A 15,964-nucleotide genomic window follows, 5' to 3' on the forward strand; every position below is an offset into this window, starting at 1 on the left:
AGAATAATATGACAGTTTTGATTTTTGCTTTTGCTGAAGAGAGCAGTTCAGTAAGCTTTTTGGCCTCAGTTGCTTAGCATCCCAGCCACCTGACCTTGCACTTTCAGAAGCTCTTCTGTATTAGACTGACACCTTAGTATTTTTTTTTTCCATGTAAAACCTTTGACTCCCAACATACGGGAATTTTATCTGAAGTAGGAAATAATTTAAAATGGCTTATTTTTAACATGAGTGATCATGGTTTACCTCATTGCTATGGCCCTCACATAGAATATGCATTCCTAGTCTCTAGCGATAAGTAAGTATTTATTTTGCAGAAGCTGTTTTTCAAAGCCTTGTTCATAAGCTGTCCATTAATCACGTAGACCTCAAATGTGGGGATAGGTCTTTGCTTCAGGAATTTGTGATGTTTTGTGTCAAGTCACATGTTCATTATGTCTATAACTTACTTTCTACACAGTTTAAACCACTGCTTTATTTTATAAAACATGATGTGTAGTCTGTGTATCCTTGAGAATCTGCTCACCCCTCTTCCCACCATTTTAGTTCCTGAATTTGCTCCATTAACAGCCATGGTTTGGACTGAAAGCAGGAGGTCAAATTCAAGTCTTTGCTTCTGGAACTTGTCACAGCTTTCAGCTACACACAGTTTGCGTATATTCATTTTTGATCATTTTGCGAAGAACACCTTGTATGCAGGCTGTTGTATGCTCCTGACTTTGCCTCAATCCAAGATAAAAATTTAATTTCTTTCGCTTCTCAGTAACTGCTGAGTATAACAATTTGAAGAACCAATTTAGGCTCTATTGAAAGAAAGATTTCTTCATTGGCAGTTTTACAGGAGTAGCGAAAATTATTAAATAAAAGCCAGCATAGATATAAAAACAAGCGTGACTGAAGTGTATAACAAAAAAGTTTTGGCAACCTGTTCTGAACATTACGTTTCAAAATATGTCTTAAAAATCTTGTACAGTGCAAAATGTCTTGCCTCATGCTCCTTGAGAAGGTAAACGTTTCTATCTGTGGGTATTTCTGAGGTTTCAGTGGGAATCCATGAGTTCTGGCAGGTCATTATATATGCCTCAGTGAGTACTTACGAAGCTTCCCATCCTGGCTGATCAAATTTAGCTTTCATTTAACAACGTTTTTTGGAGAATGGCTTGATTGGTCTACATTTAAGTGTAAACTGATTCATCTGGGCTCGAAGCTTTAAGAGCAGGACAGATAGATATGACTTCTCAAGGAAGATCAGGACTCTTGAGCTCTCCTGTAAGACACAGCTGCAATGATGCAACCTTCTGCTGGAGTCAGATTGGACTGTCAGCCCCCAGTGTGGGAAGCCAGTCAAACTGTTTTATCCTTTCCTTTTCCATCTTTGGCTCTCTGACATGCAAAGCTTCCAGCAATTTTCTCCTGGTGGGTAGTCAAGTTTTTCACGTGAGGCAGCAGGAGCCTGGCAGCATAGAAACCTTTTGAGGGCCAGTTGGGGAAAGCTTGTGCGTCAGGAAAGCTTTATCCATTGGGCTGTGTTATTTCAAGCAGTGATGCTATGATTGCCCCACCAGGTCCCTGGAATCTGCCCCTTTGGCCAGGTCTCCTCATCAGAACCTCAACCTGTTTTTTGCCACATTTAAAGCTGTTATGTGTTTATTCTTTCTATCATGTTGACTCACATTCACTTGACTTCTTTGCATACTACTTGCCAAAATTCAGTGTATTTAAACATGTATATGTGCTGTGAAAAGCTTTGGGTTGCTCTCACTCAACAGAGTGGTTAGCTGCACGTTCAACTTTTAAGCCATCTTGTCATTTCCAGTCAGAAATAAGTTTAGGAGTGTGCTTTAGTCTTGTTGAGTTCCCCGAGGTAATTCTTCCAATGCTTTAAGTCAATCATACCTTTAAATGCGGCATTGACTTGGAGCTTTACAAAAAGGAAGTTGGAGAAGAGGTCAGAGACAAAATAAATGAAGATGTGGAGTGCAGTGGAGATTTGCCAGTGCTAATTGGAGGAGGAATTCTAGTTATCTGAATTTTCCTTTTTCTTCCCGCCCCCCGCTCCCCCCCATAGAGGTAATTCTTCACTGGTACGGCTTTGACTGCAGACACTTGAGAAGTTTGTGGTCTGAAGGCTTATAATTGTACAAGGATCACCCAAAAGACCAGTTCTGCAACTATGTCTTTATTCATAGTTCAGATGACAATTCTCTGAGTTGTTAGGCAGATAGCTGGGTGAATAATTTTTTGTCTACTACATAGTGCAAAATAGTGTCATGTGTCCCAGTCCTTAAAAAAAAAAAAAAAAAAAAAAAAGAAATTGCTGTTATAAAATAAAGGCATTCATTGCAGAATTAAAATGCATAGCAAATCAGTTAGGCATAAATATTGTACATTAACCTCAAAGTGTGAGCAGAGAGTTGCAACGAAAACCGTTCTTCTATCAAAATAATAAAAAAGCACAAATCTTAAATGTGAAGCTCTGCCTATCAGAATATACACCCATTCTGCTGATCTTCTGTCACATCCATTTTTTTTTTCCTGTCCGATCTATCAGTAATCATCAGGAATTTGGGGAAGGAGGATCATCATCCCCTATCATGTATACTTAAATGAGCATCAGTGAATTAATTAACACTGATGCTTAACCTGGCATCTTTAGGTTTCAGGTTTAATGCCTCTGTTGAGATTAAGCAGTGGCTACTCAGAACCCTCATGGATATTGCTCCATGTGCTTGACTTCACCTCTGGAGAAGGGGGTGGATTGTGTTAGTCAGTCTACAGAAATGTCCGCGTGTATATGAAAGTCTGGGACTTTTGAAATGAATAGGAGTTTTGCTACGGAGGCAGGAGTTGATAATTTAAGAAAGACAAGCTGGAAGTTTGGGGAAGTAAAACCATTGCAATGAATTATATTCCCTTCTTCATAGCCATAAAAATATAATTACTTTTATATACTGGAGTATGGAGAGAAATAGTACTTTCAGCTTGGAAAAGAAACAGTTTATAGTGTACACTTAAAGTCGAAGCTCAAAATCTTTCCCAAACAGAAATTTCAATACATTCTATGTAGTCACTATCCTTTCTCTAAAAATAACTCAACAGCAGCAAATCATACAGTTCTTCATGTAATGTAGCATGGATTGTAGGTTTCCAAGGTCAGGTTAGCTCAAAGTCTGTTGGTTAGTTGAAGCACGCTAGTTTGAGCAGCTCTGCCATGAGGTACCTTTTGAGATCGCACCCAGGCCTCTGTTTCTTAGGACTTCCACAGTTCAGTTGATAAACTGTCTGATTTCAAAGGTCAGAAAGTGCAAAATCTTGCCTATGAGAACACAAGAAGGGACAAGGCAAAATATCCATACTCCTTTGGGGAATACCATTACAAAGTTGACCAAATTCCTGTGGCAGTGGAATACTGCTGAGATAGCAGATGAGGCATGGATGGGTTCTGCTGGGGACTTAGTATTCCAGGTAAATAGGCAGGTTCAAATTAATTAAAAGAATCAAAGTGATGACTCTGTCTCTTTTCCCAAGCTTGTTAAGCCTGCCTCTATTTAAACAGGACTCTCGACTGTTTCATCTCAGCATTGAACGTGACAGCATACCTCAGGATGTCATCAACGCCCAAATAACAGGAGTGGTCTCCTTTCTGATAGCAGAGACAAGGGTCAGAAAGAAGAGTTCTGCCTCCAGCCTCCTGCATGATGGTGGGGAAGCTGCTGAGTTCAAAGTTTCAAAAAACTCAGAGTTTAAATTAATACCGGGGGAGGCAGGTATGGCCTTGGTCTAGCTTGGGCGGCTGTGAGATCTACAGTGGTATGACTCAGGAGCACGCTTCCAGTGCTGATGGTGAAGAGTCAAGTCTGTCACATATGCATGCATCCTTTCAGCCTAAGTGTGTTTATTTAGGCATTTGTTTAAGTTTTAAAAAGCTCTGAGCCTTTGCCAGAGCTGCTGGGCCCTCAGCTTGTTTCCAAATCAGTAGGATGATGGCTAAACATGGAGTTGGTTCCTGGTGGTGAAAAAATCCCTGGTTAATGACTCAGTGCTCCTGCCCTGTAAATGAAGGAAGGTATGAATATTTACTTTCCTGAGAGAAATGTTGCATCATTAATATCTGTACAGCTCTACTGTATTAAATATTCTTGTATTTTTATATTTAGTGCTGCATAAAAGAGACTTAGAATCATAGAATTATTTAGGTTGGAAAAGACCTTTAAGATCATCAAGTCCAACCGTAAACCTAACACTGCCAAGTAACACGTGTGTATGTGGGAGCAGCGGCTTGTCCCAGGGGTGGCAGCCCAGGAGTTCCCTGGTTGGAGGTTTCATGCTAATGAAACTGCCTCACATCCCATTGCTCTGTTTCTTCTAGATGCCTCGAAAGAGGCAATTTTGATCATCTCAAATGTTGGTAATGATGTTAATGCTGCATAGGCTTGGCCTGGTCTATCAGCCCAAGTGAAATATTCTGAACAGGAAATTCATGTTTATGTCTTATAAAACACAACTGAGTCAGGTGTGAAGTGCTCAGCTCTAAGGATAGTACAGGCAAGCGGTATATAGCGTTATGCAGCATTTCTCAAAGTCTGTCTGAAACTTTGGACACAAATTGCCAAGGGTGCAGTTTTGTTTTATTACCACTTTTGGTTCCTGGCCTCGGTGATATGCCCAGTCTTGCTGCAGTTTTTGATGGAAGTAGGATCTGTCCTGTAGCCTTTAGATCTTTCATTTGGCAGTTACTTATAGGCTTTTCCGTCTTGCCACTTCACCTCTTTTTTTTTTTTTTTTTTTTTTTTCTTGGTAAATACGTGAACATTTTATCATCAATTTTTTGTGTTGTGAACTTAAGCTCTTGACTTTTTTCTTGTTTGTTTATTTATTGCAGCTGGTGCGCAGGATAAAATTGGCTGGGCATTTGGCTTGGGTTTGGAGAGGCTGGCCATGATCCTGTACGATATCCCTGACATCCGACTGTTCTGGAGTGAAGATGAACGCTTCTTGAAGCAGTTTATTGTGCCTCACATTTGGCAAAAAATAAAATTCCAGGTAAATTAATATATGTATGATGATAATTTTCTGTCAGTAAGAAGTGTGTGTAGCCCTACAGAATATCACATAATTAAATTCTGTGCCATTAACAGATTAAGTTTTAAAGTAACAGCTTTCCAGCTATCATGATTCTCTGATATACTGCAATAAAAATCCAGCTTTTGATGATAACATTTTTTTCAGCCAGATAATGTTGTGAGTTGCTGCTGATACCCAGTGAATATCTCTGTTCTGAGTAATACTTAAGCATATATTTAACTTTTAAATTTATCCAGAATAGGGACTGATTTAGGCCTGTGTCTGCTTTGGGTCTGTTCTTGAATTGTGTCCATAATTCTGTTTCATTATAAAAATGTGTTTGATGCTAAGCATTCAAATGTTGTAATACGTTCCCAATTTTTCCCATTGTTTTCACTCTACATTCATTGAAGTCAACGCGAATTGTGCTGTCAAACTTTGGCAAAATGCTTTGTGAATGTGCCTCGCCATCTTCAGTGTGTCAGCTCTTTCGTCCAGGTGATAGTGGGGGGAGAGTGCAGGCTCAGCTCGTATTTCTTTTGTAACTCCTCTGCTGAGGTGATTTTTGTAGTTGGAAACCTTGTCTTACTTTTTGTAGTTGCAGAGTAATGAAGCATAACTGGATTGAGTGGAAATGCTACTTCAATAATATTCTTCAGCATGAGCACGGGAAGGTTCAAGTCAGCTGGTATTACTGGTCTTTGGAGGAGTTGAGCTGACATAGCTGTGTAGATGCTTGACAAAGTCTGAAGCACTGAAGCAGCAAAACGCTTTTTGCTGCTGCCTTTTGCCATTTTCCATGCTTTGTTTGTGAACAGCTTGATTATGTCTTTTAAGAATTGAAAATATAAAAAGGAAAATCAACAGTGATAATGCTCAGATGATATTTGAGCAGTCTCCACATCAAATCAGTAGCAGCATCCATTTTTTTAATTCATGGCAATTCTGGCACATCTTCTCTGGTAGAGTTAAAAAGTCAAAATGGTGTTTGGATAGGTTTGGGGAATGGGTTGGGATTTTTCATTGGTTTTTCTTTTTTTTGTTTTGGGTTTGTTTGGTTTTTTTTTTTCATGGTACTGGCATTGGGGTATTCAGATTGTAGTTATCACTTACAGAAAGAAGACAGGTTTTTGCCAGTGTTCCTGAAGGTGGGTCTGCCTGTAGGTTTCCCTGATCTCCTACAGAATGTTTGTTGTTCTTTTCAATAAGGAGTGCTCAAGTCTCCTTCTTTTCAGCCCATATCTTTCTGATGGGCGTTGCTCCTGAGGAGCACAGGTTGTGGCTTGGTTTATAGATTGCAATCTGATCTCTGATGGAACTAAGATGAGATTTCTTGCTTTCTTTAAAATTGTGGATCCATGCCTCAAACTGATATTAGCAGTAGATTGGGTTTTTGGGGAAAGGCCCAGATAGTCAGAATGATATGGTCTGATGTTGAAGGTGAGCCAAAGAGAGGTCTGGGTGTCTGGCTTCTCTAAGTTGCCTATCATTTTCATGTTCAGCTTCAGATAAAGTCAGGTGTAGTGAACCAATCTGAAGATGACAGAGGCATAGGTTACTGTGGATAGGCTCAGAGGAAAGGACACAGTTTCTAGGAGGCTAAAAGTGAAAGAAATATCTTTTTCTTTTTTTTCCTCTCTTTTCTTTATTTGGTGCTGTTTGGTAACCTTAGCTGAGCAGGAGTCATTGGGAGCACATGGTTTTGCACTGTTTTGCTGGGTAGCTGTCTGTGTCATCAATAGGAGAGTGGTGACAAGGTCTTGGTAGGTCTTTAAGCATTTCTTCTTGCTGAACAGCGTTGGTTTCAGCTGGCATTGGTTCAACTTGGAACAAGGAGAAAAGTTCTACAACCTAGAACTGATGTTGTAGAGTCATGAAGTTGAGGCTTGCTGACTGAAATACATTTTGAAGTAATAACATGAATCAGGAGGTGTGATGCAATAAGTGGGGGACTTGAAGGAAGAGAAATTGTCAGATGCCACTGTGCTCTAACTTGGACCAAAGGGAAAGACTGGAGTAATATTACCGGGCTGTTACATACTGCTTTATCACATTAATGTGTTGGCAGTTGTCGTATCCCAATACATAAGCCAATGAAAAGTATACAGATTGGGAGAATGAGGGGTATGGGAGAGGGGCAGCAGAGGTGGAAAGATGGATTGTTTTCAATCTTTTCTTTCTCTCTTCTGAAGAAAGGATATGGCCAATGCTTTAGAAACAGATTTTTTGCTCTGGTGTCAAGCTCTTCTTAGGGACCTATTTAATTTTTTTCCTTTTTTCCTTCCCCCCCCCCCTTTTTTTTTTTTTTTCCTTTTCCCTTTTAACACATGCACACACACACACACACACCCCCACTTGGATGTCCTGTCTTCAGTTTTGGTAGAATAATTCTCCGTAACTCTTAGTTTATATTTTTCAACTCTGTTTCTGAATACAAGAGACTAGAGGCAAGCTTCTTTTTTTGTTTAAAAGGAAGTCTGTATCCAGCTTTCGTCTGGTATATCTTACATTGAGCTTTTTCGAGCCCAATTCTGTACATACTTCTACTACATACTGGCATTGCTTTTTAAAGAGTTAATGACCCTTTAAATGAGAATACTGTGAAATAATCTTTGGTGCTACCATAAGATCTCGGGTGACGGGAGTTAGTAAGCCAGTTTTTCTTTCTTTCTGTTCTGTCTTATTTTTCAGGTATGCTGTAAAACCAAGTTAGCAGACCTTTTGCACCTGTCTACTTTCTAAAGAGTCATAATTAATGAATTACATGATTTATTCATATCATATTTGAAAGAAAACTTTTAGCTTGTTTTCCAGTGTTGATGTACGAAATCTCAATGGAGATTAAAAAAGTGTCAGATTTTCTGCATGCAAAGGCCATGCAGTACTTTTCAGCCTGACTGAACTGAACCAAGACAGACCAGGTGTTTTGAGAGCCTTTCATTACACAAATTGAATCCTGCAGCCTCAGAAGGCCTGGGTAAATGTCCATCCTTTATGTGCTTAACTGGGATAGACCTCTCAACCTTTGGATACTCTCCCCATCCTTTCTTATAATCTGAGTATTATCCACCTGCATAAATATTTTCTTTCTGTTCATTAAAATGTTCTTCAAATACATGAAGTCCACACTACATAGCAGTAACCTTTAATAATAGCTGGGCTAAATATACTCGTGTTCAAAAATGGAATTTAATTGGAGTGTTTTCTTGGGACTTAAAGTATGTGTTTTGTGCCTTTTAACAGCCTGAATGTGTCAGATTTTTCCCTGTGTCATCAGTTGCTCAATATACGCGTGCAGGCTTCAGTAGGTCAAAAAGCTGCTGGGAAAAGCTGACAGTGCTTGTACTGTTGTGGCCACTCAGCACAGCAGCGTTAGAGTGCTGCTCTCCACAGATCGGATTATTGCATTGATGTGGATTACCAAGTCGCTCTAGCTATAATTTGACACAAGTCACAGCAGTGCGGGGGATCAGAGGCTGGTAATTTGCCTTCAATCACTGGTGTAGGGCTTCTGCTCAGGCTGTGAAATGGAAGGCTGAGGACGGATAGGGCAGGAAAGACTAAGCATCTGCAAGGTGTAATGTAATAAAACAAATGGCTTGGATCTAGTACACTGTGTTACATCTGTGTTCGTCAGGGCTCTGAGCATAGTTGCATGTAATCGCTTTCTGGTTCATGCTGAGCCAGCATTCTTACAAAAAAAAGATGTCTGTGGGCTGACAACTCTCAAGAAAAGGTACAAAAATGAAATGACATTTAGGGGAGGAAGCCACTCTCAGTTCAGATGAAGCGCGGTGTGCCCAGAGGTGTTGATTAAGACGAATTGGCTCTGGCAGCAGGATGGTTCCTGGAACCTCCATCAGTTTGCTGCCACAGCAAGCAAGCGGCATGTCATGTCAATTGACTGCTGATGCATTCTCTCCTCGCAAAGTCACTTTCATTTGATGCTGCTGGCGGCCATGGCTGCTGCTGTTTTAAATAATTATTTGTTTCAATTGCAGATGAGCCTTGTGGCCTGGACTGAGGTCAAGCAGAAGCATATTTATGCCATTCTAAGGGAAGCACTGGTACAGAGGAAATCTAGATCAGATTCCTAGCTAAACTGCAGACTCCCTCTGTGAGATTATGGGAGTTGCTTTCTTCTTCTGTTCCTCATTTCTGCAATATCTGCAATAAGCCTAGCACCACCAACTTTTTACTACTCCCTTCCGTCATCTCCAGGGACTGCTCCTTCCTCGTGTCTGCTTGGCACATGCAGTCTCTCCAAACTCAGTTCCTTCATAATAACCTGTTAGCTTCAATGCTCAAAATAACAGACTTTCTAGCCAGGATCATTCTGATGGCGCCAGGATAGACAAAGCTCCTAGAGCAGCTCTGGTGGGAGACCTGAGGGGCTAGTAACCTTTGGCAATGGGGTGAGAAGAGGTGACAAGCAGCTTGAATTGACACTGTTCACCTCCCGCACAGCTGTAGCCAGAATGGTGGATGTGGCCCTAACCTAGGAGACCATCTCTGCTTTGAAAAGTGAACAGTCAAGGTTCGCAGAGATGAGAAAAAAGTATATCTTCAGAAAGCTGTAGTTGTGTGGAAAGAAGTGATTCACTGTATGGGAAAGGAAATTAGAGTCGGCTCATCTTTCTCCTGTGCAAGGTAGCAGAGGCTGGGCCTCTCTCACTCCCAGTTGCCTTCGCTGAGTGTGCCACATGAATTAAGCCCCTATTCTAATGACAAAGGATTTATCCAGTAGCCCATTTTGCGCTATTTGCTACGTATGTGAGCCCTCTTGTTCGCTCAGTTACACAGTACAACTTTTTTACCTTACTGTGCACTTTTCAGTTTTCTGAGGCAGTCATCATTCCTGTGCATCTTTCCCGGGCACATACCTGATTGTTGCTGGGAGATGCATAGCTTGTCCTGCAGCTTTAGAAGATGCTGAAAATAAAATGCACTGGCAGGTCCAAGGGGAAACTTTTGCAGAGTAAACCATCTTAGTCTATATCCTTTACTCCATGCTTGAGAAGGAGAGCATCTAATGTATAAGCCAGCTATTTCAAGCAGTTTGATCTTATTACATGCACTGCACAGGGTGGGTCTGTCTGATCCATCATTAGTATGCTACTCCATATAATTTATATTTATCTTCTTAGTCTGTGATTAGCTTTATTTTCCAATAAAAAAGTAAATAGATTCACTGGCTGCTACATTTTCAGATATTTTTCATCAAGATTAGGTAACTCCATGCTTAAATGGTTATTCATTTATTATGTTTACTTTCTAATAGTGCATCTATTAAAGGCAAATATGTAACCATTAGTATGTAAATTTAACTTGAATGTCTGAACAAATGAGGTACAGGCTCAACTGTGATTTATTGTCTAATTAGTTTTACTGTAATTGAAGATATAGAATGTGTGTGTATGCATGTGGAGGTACAACAGAGAGTAGATGATGGTGTAGCATAAACATTTTATTGGCATGACTTTGCGAAGGTTGAATTTCTTATGAGTGACTTACGTAGATCATCTTAAATGAACGTCAATAAAACCTTTACAGTGCTGTATATCATCTCAGGTTTGTCCGTATGCTCTGCACAACATTGTGAAACTCCTTTTTTTTAGCATTCGATAGCCATGGAAAGAAGGCAAAAATATCTTCTTCATTGTGGAGATGCTGCACTAAGCTGCATGATTGGATTAGAAATCACTTGATCATCAAGTCTTCTCTCATCAGGATGTTGTATCTCGTATCGTTTGTAGCTAGTGCTGGTATTGAAGCTCTAGGAACCTGAGCCCTCTGGCCCCAGTCAGGCAAAGTACTGAAGCACATGCTGAGCTTTAAACTTGCGAGTAGTCCCATTTAAATCAATGGGGTAGTTCCTGTGCGCAGTCAAGCATAACCTAAATTCCTAAAGAGTTTCAGGTCAGAGATCTCTGTACTTCCTGCGGTCCAGCTGAGATTGATCAGTGCCTTGCAGGGCTGAAGCAGAGGAAAGTGTCAAAACGGCTGTTATAAGCAATTAGAAATTAATCTGACAAACCACAAACTTAATTTGCAAAATCTTTGCTCTAAGCCAGTTTTACTGATCAACACTTGGGTAAAGGTTAACAAGTAAGCATCTGGAGAGTAAACAGGACTTGAATTCCCATTCTCAACGAAAGACAATTGGCTGAAAACACAGGAAGGAAAGGAGAAAATAGGGGCTCAGAAATGAGGAGACTGTGGATGGAAAATCACATGAGACTAGATACAAGAAAAAACCAAACCACTGAGATAAGACAAAGTAAGAGGAAGGTAGAAGAGAGAAGAGCTGTATTTTGGGCATTGGGGGCAATATGAAAAAGTCTGGGGGCAAACAGAGAAAGTTTAAACAAGATGGGGAGGCAGGACGGGAAAAGGAGAAAGAGAAAAGAAGAGTAGATTTAAGGGAAAAAAAAAAACTGTTGAGACTGCTGCAAGAGTCTTGTTCTAAATCAATCAGAAAGTCTTCCCAGACTTTGGACTGTACACATCTACTCTTGATCTCCTTTTGAAAAATCAAGATGTATGAGTGACCACAAAAATTATGACCACAAGCCATCAGAGCAATTCTGTACTTTAAAGTATTATCATCAGTCTTAGAGTGGGGGTAGGGGGTGGTGTTGAAAGCAAGGAATGTGTTGTCTAAGAGTAATGATTGAAACATTTATATCAGCTCTCCAAAATTCAGGCATACCTCAAAAACAGAAGAGGAGTGATAAAAACTGGTGTATCCAATGCTATCCTATCCTAATTTAATTTTGTGGACTTTTAAGTCCAAGCCTAAAAAATGAGCCGCTTACATACCAGCGAACCGCAAATGAGTAATATAGTGGCTTTTCCATCATATGATATAGTAAATAGATGCTCAGACACACATGCAATTTCACTGGAGCACAACTGGCCCTGTGTGCTCAGCCTTTCAAGGTAACGAATTTGCTGAACACATTCAGTGCTTTCCTTTTCTGGCTATTCTTAGCTTTTTATTTCCCCAAGTAAAACCTGAGTGAGGATACTTACCACAGCTACTGGTTCTGTAGACTGTCTATCTTTTGTTTAAAAGAGAAGTTTTGTCTGACACTGTACAGAAGTGCAGATATGGGAAGGTGTTGAAGAGTGTTACCTGTATTAGTTCAGTGTGCTAGGAACAGCAATATGGGAATCAAAGGAGTACCCTGTCTTATCTTCCCACTGCATCTTTACCTTGGCTTTCATTGTCTTCATAGTCTTAGGATCTAAGGCTAATTCAGGTTGGAAGGGACCTCAGGAGATCTATAGGCCCACCTTCTCCTCAAAGTAGGGTCAGCTCTGAGGTCAGGCCAGGTTGCTCAGGACATTATCCAGTTGGATCTTGAAAACCTCCGAAGATGGAAACTGCACAAGCTTTTTGGGCAACCTGTTCCACTGCTTGACTGTCCTCATGGTGAAAAAGTTTTTGCTTATATCCATTCTGAAATTCTCTTGTTGTGACTTACATCCATTGCCTCTCATCCTCCCACCATGCATGGGAGTGAAAAGCCTGCGTCTATCTTGTTGATGACCTCCTTATATGTATTTGCAGATTGTTGTTAGGTTCCCCTGAAGCTGTCTCTTCTCCAGGCTGAACAAACCCAGCTCTTTCAGCTTTTTCTCAGAGGGCAGGCGATTCAGCCCCCTGATCTTGGTGGCCCATTGCTGAAATTGCTCCAGTTTGTCAATGTCTTTCCTGTCTTGGGGGTGGTGAAACTGGATGCAGTACTCTAGATGTGGTCTAACAAGCACCGAGTAAAGAGGAATAATCACTCCCCTTGAGCTGCTGGCTGTGCTGCTGTTGATACAGCCCAGGATGCTCTTGGCCTTCTGTGCTGCAGGGTGCACAGCAAAGTGCCCAGTCACTGTCTGCCAGGAGCCCCCAGGTCCTTCTCAGCAGAGATTTCTTCTCTTTGCATGTTTTCTTGTTATCCCTTCTGTGGCTTATCAAGGAGATGTTGCTTTTCTTCACTGTCAAGACTCTTCATTGCCTGTTCTCACCTAGCAGCTCTTAGTCCTTATGCAGAAACTGATGTCTGTATCAAACTGGACAGTGGTTTGAACATTTATTTCCACTTATTAAATGCCCATGTGAGCGTTTTGGGTTTTCTCTGATATCGCTTCTCACACTAGGGAGGAGCTCTCTCTGATATCCACTTTCCTGTTCTCTTTCAAACCTCTCCTTCACAAACTCCCAGTTGCTTGCAATGCCTACTTGGCAGTAGATGTCCGAGGTAATGAAGAGCTGAGAGACCTGTCTGTCATTTTTGAGTTTCATTTCATGGTTCCAGTGGACTCTACCTCCAGCCTTGTTCTGCTTGTTGTCATTTGTCCTACAGTTAGCACATCAGCTTTTAGGGGCAAGAACCATCACTGGACTCCACATTTTGATTCTGGATTTGTGAAACAGTGTGCTGGAACCCAGGCCCATGACTCAGGCTGCACTGAGATGATATTACTGAAACTCTTGCTAAAAATAACCACTGACAGGGGACGTGGTATCCAGCGATCCGGCTGCTACCCTTTGAGCTAATACCAATGATACAGGTTTTCACACATACCCTGTTCCATCCCTCCACTCACACACTGCAATCTAGTCTTACTGATAGCCTTCCATTGAACCCGGACAAATCAGCAATAGTTTAACTCCTTTCTACCTGTACTTGAAAAAATGTCAATAGCCCTTTGTGCTTAGATTAGTTAGTGATATTTATCTTACATAATATCTCCATCTGTTGTCTGCTGGAGCACCAAAGAGCAAAGCAAATCCATGTCATCCATCTAGCAGCCACCTTGATAATAGTCAGATGTACAGAGAAGTCTATGATGTTCATTAGCAAAAACATAGCTCTTTTCCTCTCCTTTACCTATGTTCCTTGAAAATACTTTAAGTAATTCTAGGTTGTTTTCACACTCTTGGAATATTTGAAAACTGTCCTGTTCACCTCTGTTAAGTTGTCACATGCCAATAGCAGATTTGGTCTTGCTGGTGGTGACTTGAAGCAAAATAGCTGGTTTGAGCTGTTCCTTCTGGATGTTCTGAGTTTTCCGCTTTGTACACAACTGTCCCAGTTGGAATTTGTTCAGAGTGGGTGGAGTATGTGTGTATATGTATATATATGTACAAAGAGCAAAATATTTTGTCCTTACTTTGTTTTCTACGCTAACACACAGTTAAATGACCAATAGAGTTTTTAATGACATGGCAGGTAATTCTAAAACCTGGATGGAATTCTGTGTTTCCTCAAATTCTCAGCTATGTGGGAGGTCCACGGCTTTACTAACAAACCTAGAGAGTGCCACGGGGGTTTTTGGAAGCTTGCAATGTGAAATACCAGTGTGTCCACCTGGAAGATGTACTCTCTTTTGACGGCAGGTCCAGTCAGAGACAGCAGTTGAAACTTCTCTCCGTTTGAAGGATTTTGGTGGTTTTGTGACTGCTCTGTACCACTTGTTCCCAGAGCCTTGGTTCTCACAGTATCAGGATGAGAAGCAAATTTTTGTTCTTTCCCAGGTCCCCCTGTTCCCATGTACTGTTCTGTTCTGCTGTTCCAGTTCTACCACAGCAGCTACTTATGTGGCTACACTCAGGTGGATCAGCGATCCTTTTGCCTCTGCGGTGCCTTAAAGCCATGTTGGTTCCCTGATCCACTTCTCAGTGTTGCCCCGTGCCCTCAGCACAACTGAGGAGACAGCACTTTTCTTTTTGGAGGCAGGATAAAACCAGAAGTGACTGGGGGAAAGATGGGAGGGGGAAAAAACCTGTCAGGTAGCTTTGCCACTGGATAGTGTGCCACAGCACTGTGGCCTGCATGCATAAGTGGCACAGGGGAAAGGTCATGGCTCAGTGAGGGAAGTGAGCAGCCTGGGTGGAAAGAGGAGTCTTTGCTAGCTGGGAGTCTTCTACCTTTTCCTTCCACGTACCTTGGACATCCAGAACCTCAGTCCTGGAGGAAAGAAGGAAGGAGTCCAGAAGTAATTGAAAGAAAAGTCAAGGACTAGAGAAGAAAGGCCATTGTAACTTGGATGAAGACGTACAGCTGTTCTTGTTGAAAGTTTTTTGTCATTTAGATTCCAATGGTGACATCCCAAGTGAAACAACTGTGCAATGCTCACAAGATCCAAAGGCTACTGAGTCTGTAGATGTGTCCCATAGATTTCAAATTGGGCTCTCCGTATCTTCCCAAACAGGTGTTTGCCATTGTCCTTGCGTGCAATTAATGTAAAAATACTTTCACATAAAAAAGGAATGTTACCTGTTCAAAAACAAATGAAGGAGTCAAGATCACTTTTTTCTGCTTCTCTGGAATCTTGAAAGTTGGAATGAAATGGCAGAAACCTAGCCTCACAAGTCTTCAAGAGTGCTAACGTTCACACCGTATCCCATGAAAGGCTTTGGCACAAGTAAAAGAAAAAAAATAGTGCCTCAAGAATGTCCCTTTCAGGTGTGGCTGAATTTAGAGCATGTTGTTAGTTTAGAGGATGATGGGTGAATATGTAGAGAATGTGGTATACCCAGCAGCTGTGTCATCAATACAAGTGAAAGAGATTCCCAGCAACTGGGAACAGACCACCAGGGACTTCCTTCCAATTAGGTTTTAAACAAAAAGGAGCAACTGTAGCCTTGACTGAATTTTGAGCTGACCCAACAATAATGTAAATAAAAAACGAATTTCCAGTTACGAATGCTGCTGCAATGTACAGTTATTGTCAGTAGAATCATTTTGCTGCTGATGTCTATTTTTTTTTGTAGGCAAAAGCCAGTGCAACCCAGTCAAAGTACATGTGATACTATTTAAATGACTACTTAGCAAAAAGTGCAAAAAGCTTCAAAAAGCATGTGTTACTGTGGTTTGCTCTGATCTCTAAACCTCAT

At 41.0% G+C, this 15,964-nt stretch overlaps 1 protein-coding gene across 11 annotated transcripts in view; it reads left to right on the forward strand.

Annotated features, from left to right (window-relative positions):
- The window catches only part of FARS2 (phenylalanyl-tRNA synthetase 2, mitochondrial), a 251,015-nt gene that overhangs the window by 144,270 nt on the left and 90,781 nt on the right, over positions 1 to 15,964 (forward strand). For 10 of the 11 annotated variants that reach the window (XR_015705903.1, XR_015705897.1, XR_015705905.1 and 7 more), the window contains one exon: positions 4,883 to 5,043. Coding sequence is in view for 5 of the 11 variants with exons in the window: in XM_087762728.1 (XP_087618854.1) it covers positions 4,883 to 5,043 (161 nt within the window). In the remaining 6 variants the exon portion in view is untranslated. Of the gene's footprint in view, positions 1 to 4,882; positions 5,044 to 15,025; positions 15,127 to 15,964 lie in introns of those variants that run through there. The other variant, XM_087762768.1, reaches the window with a different exon arrangement.

The sequence above is a fragment of the Nipponia nippon genome, unplaced genomic scaffold (assembly GCF_047370975.1).
Source record: "Nipponia nippon isolate SJK-2023a ecotype South Korea unplaced genomic scaffold, ASM4737097v1 scaffold_1, whole genome shotgun sequence".
NCBI lineage: Eukaryota > Metazoa > Chordata > Aves > Pelecaniformes > Threskiornithidae > Nipponia > Nipponia nippon.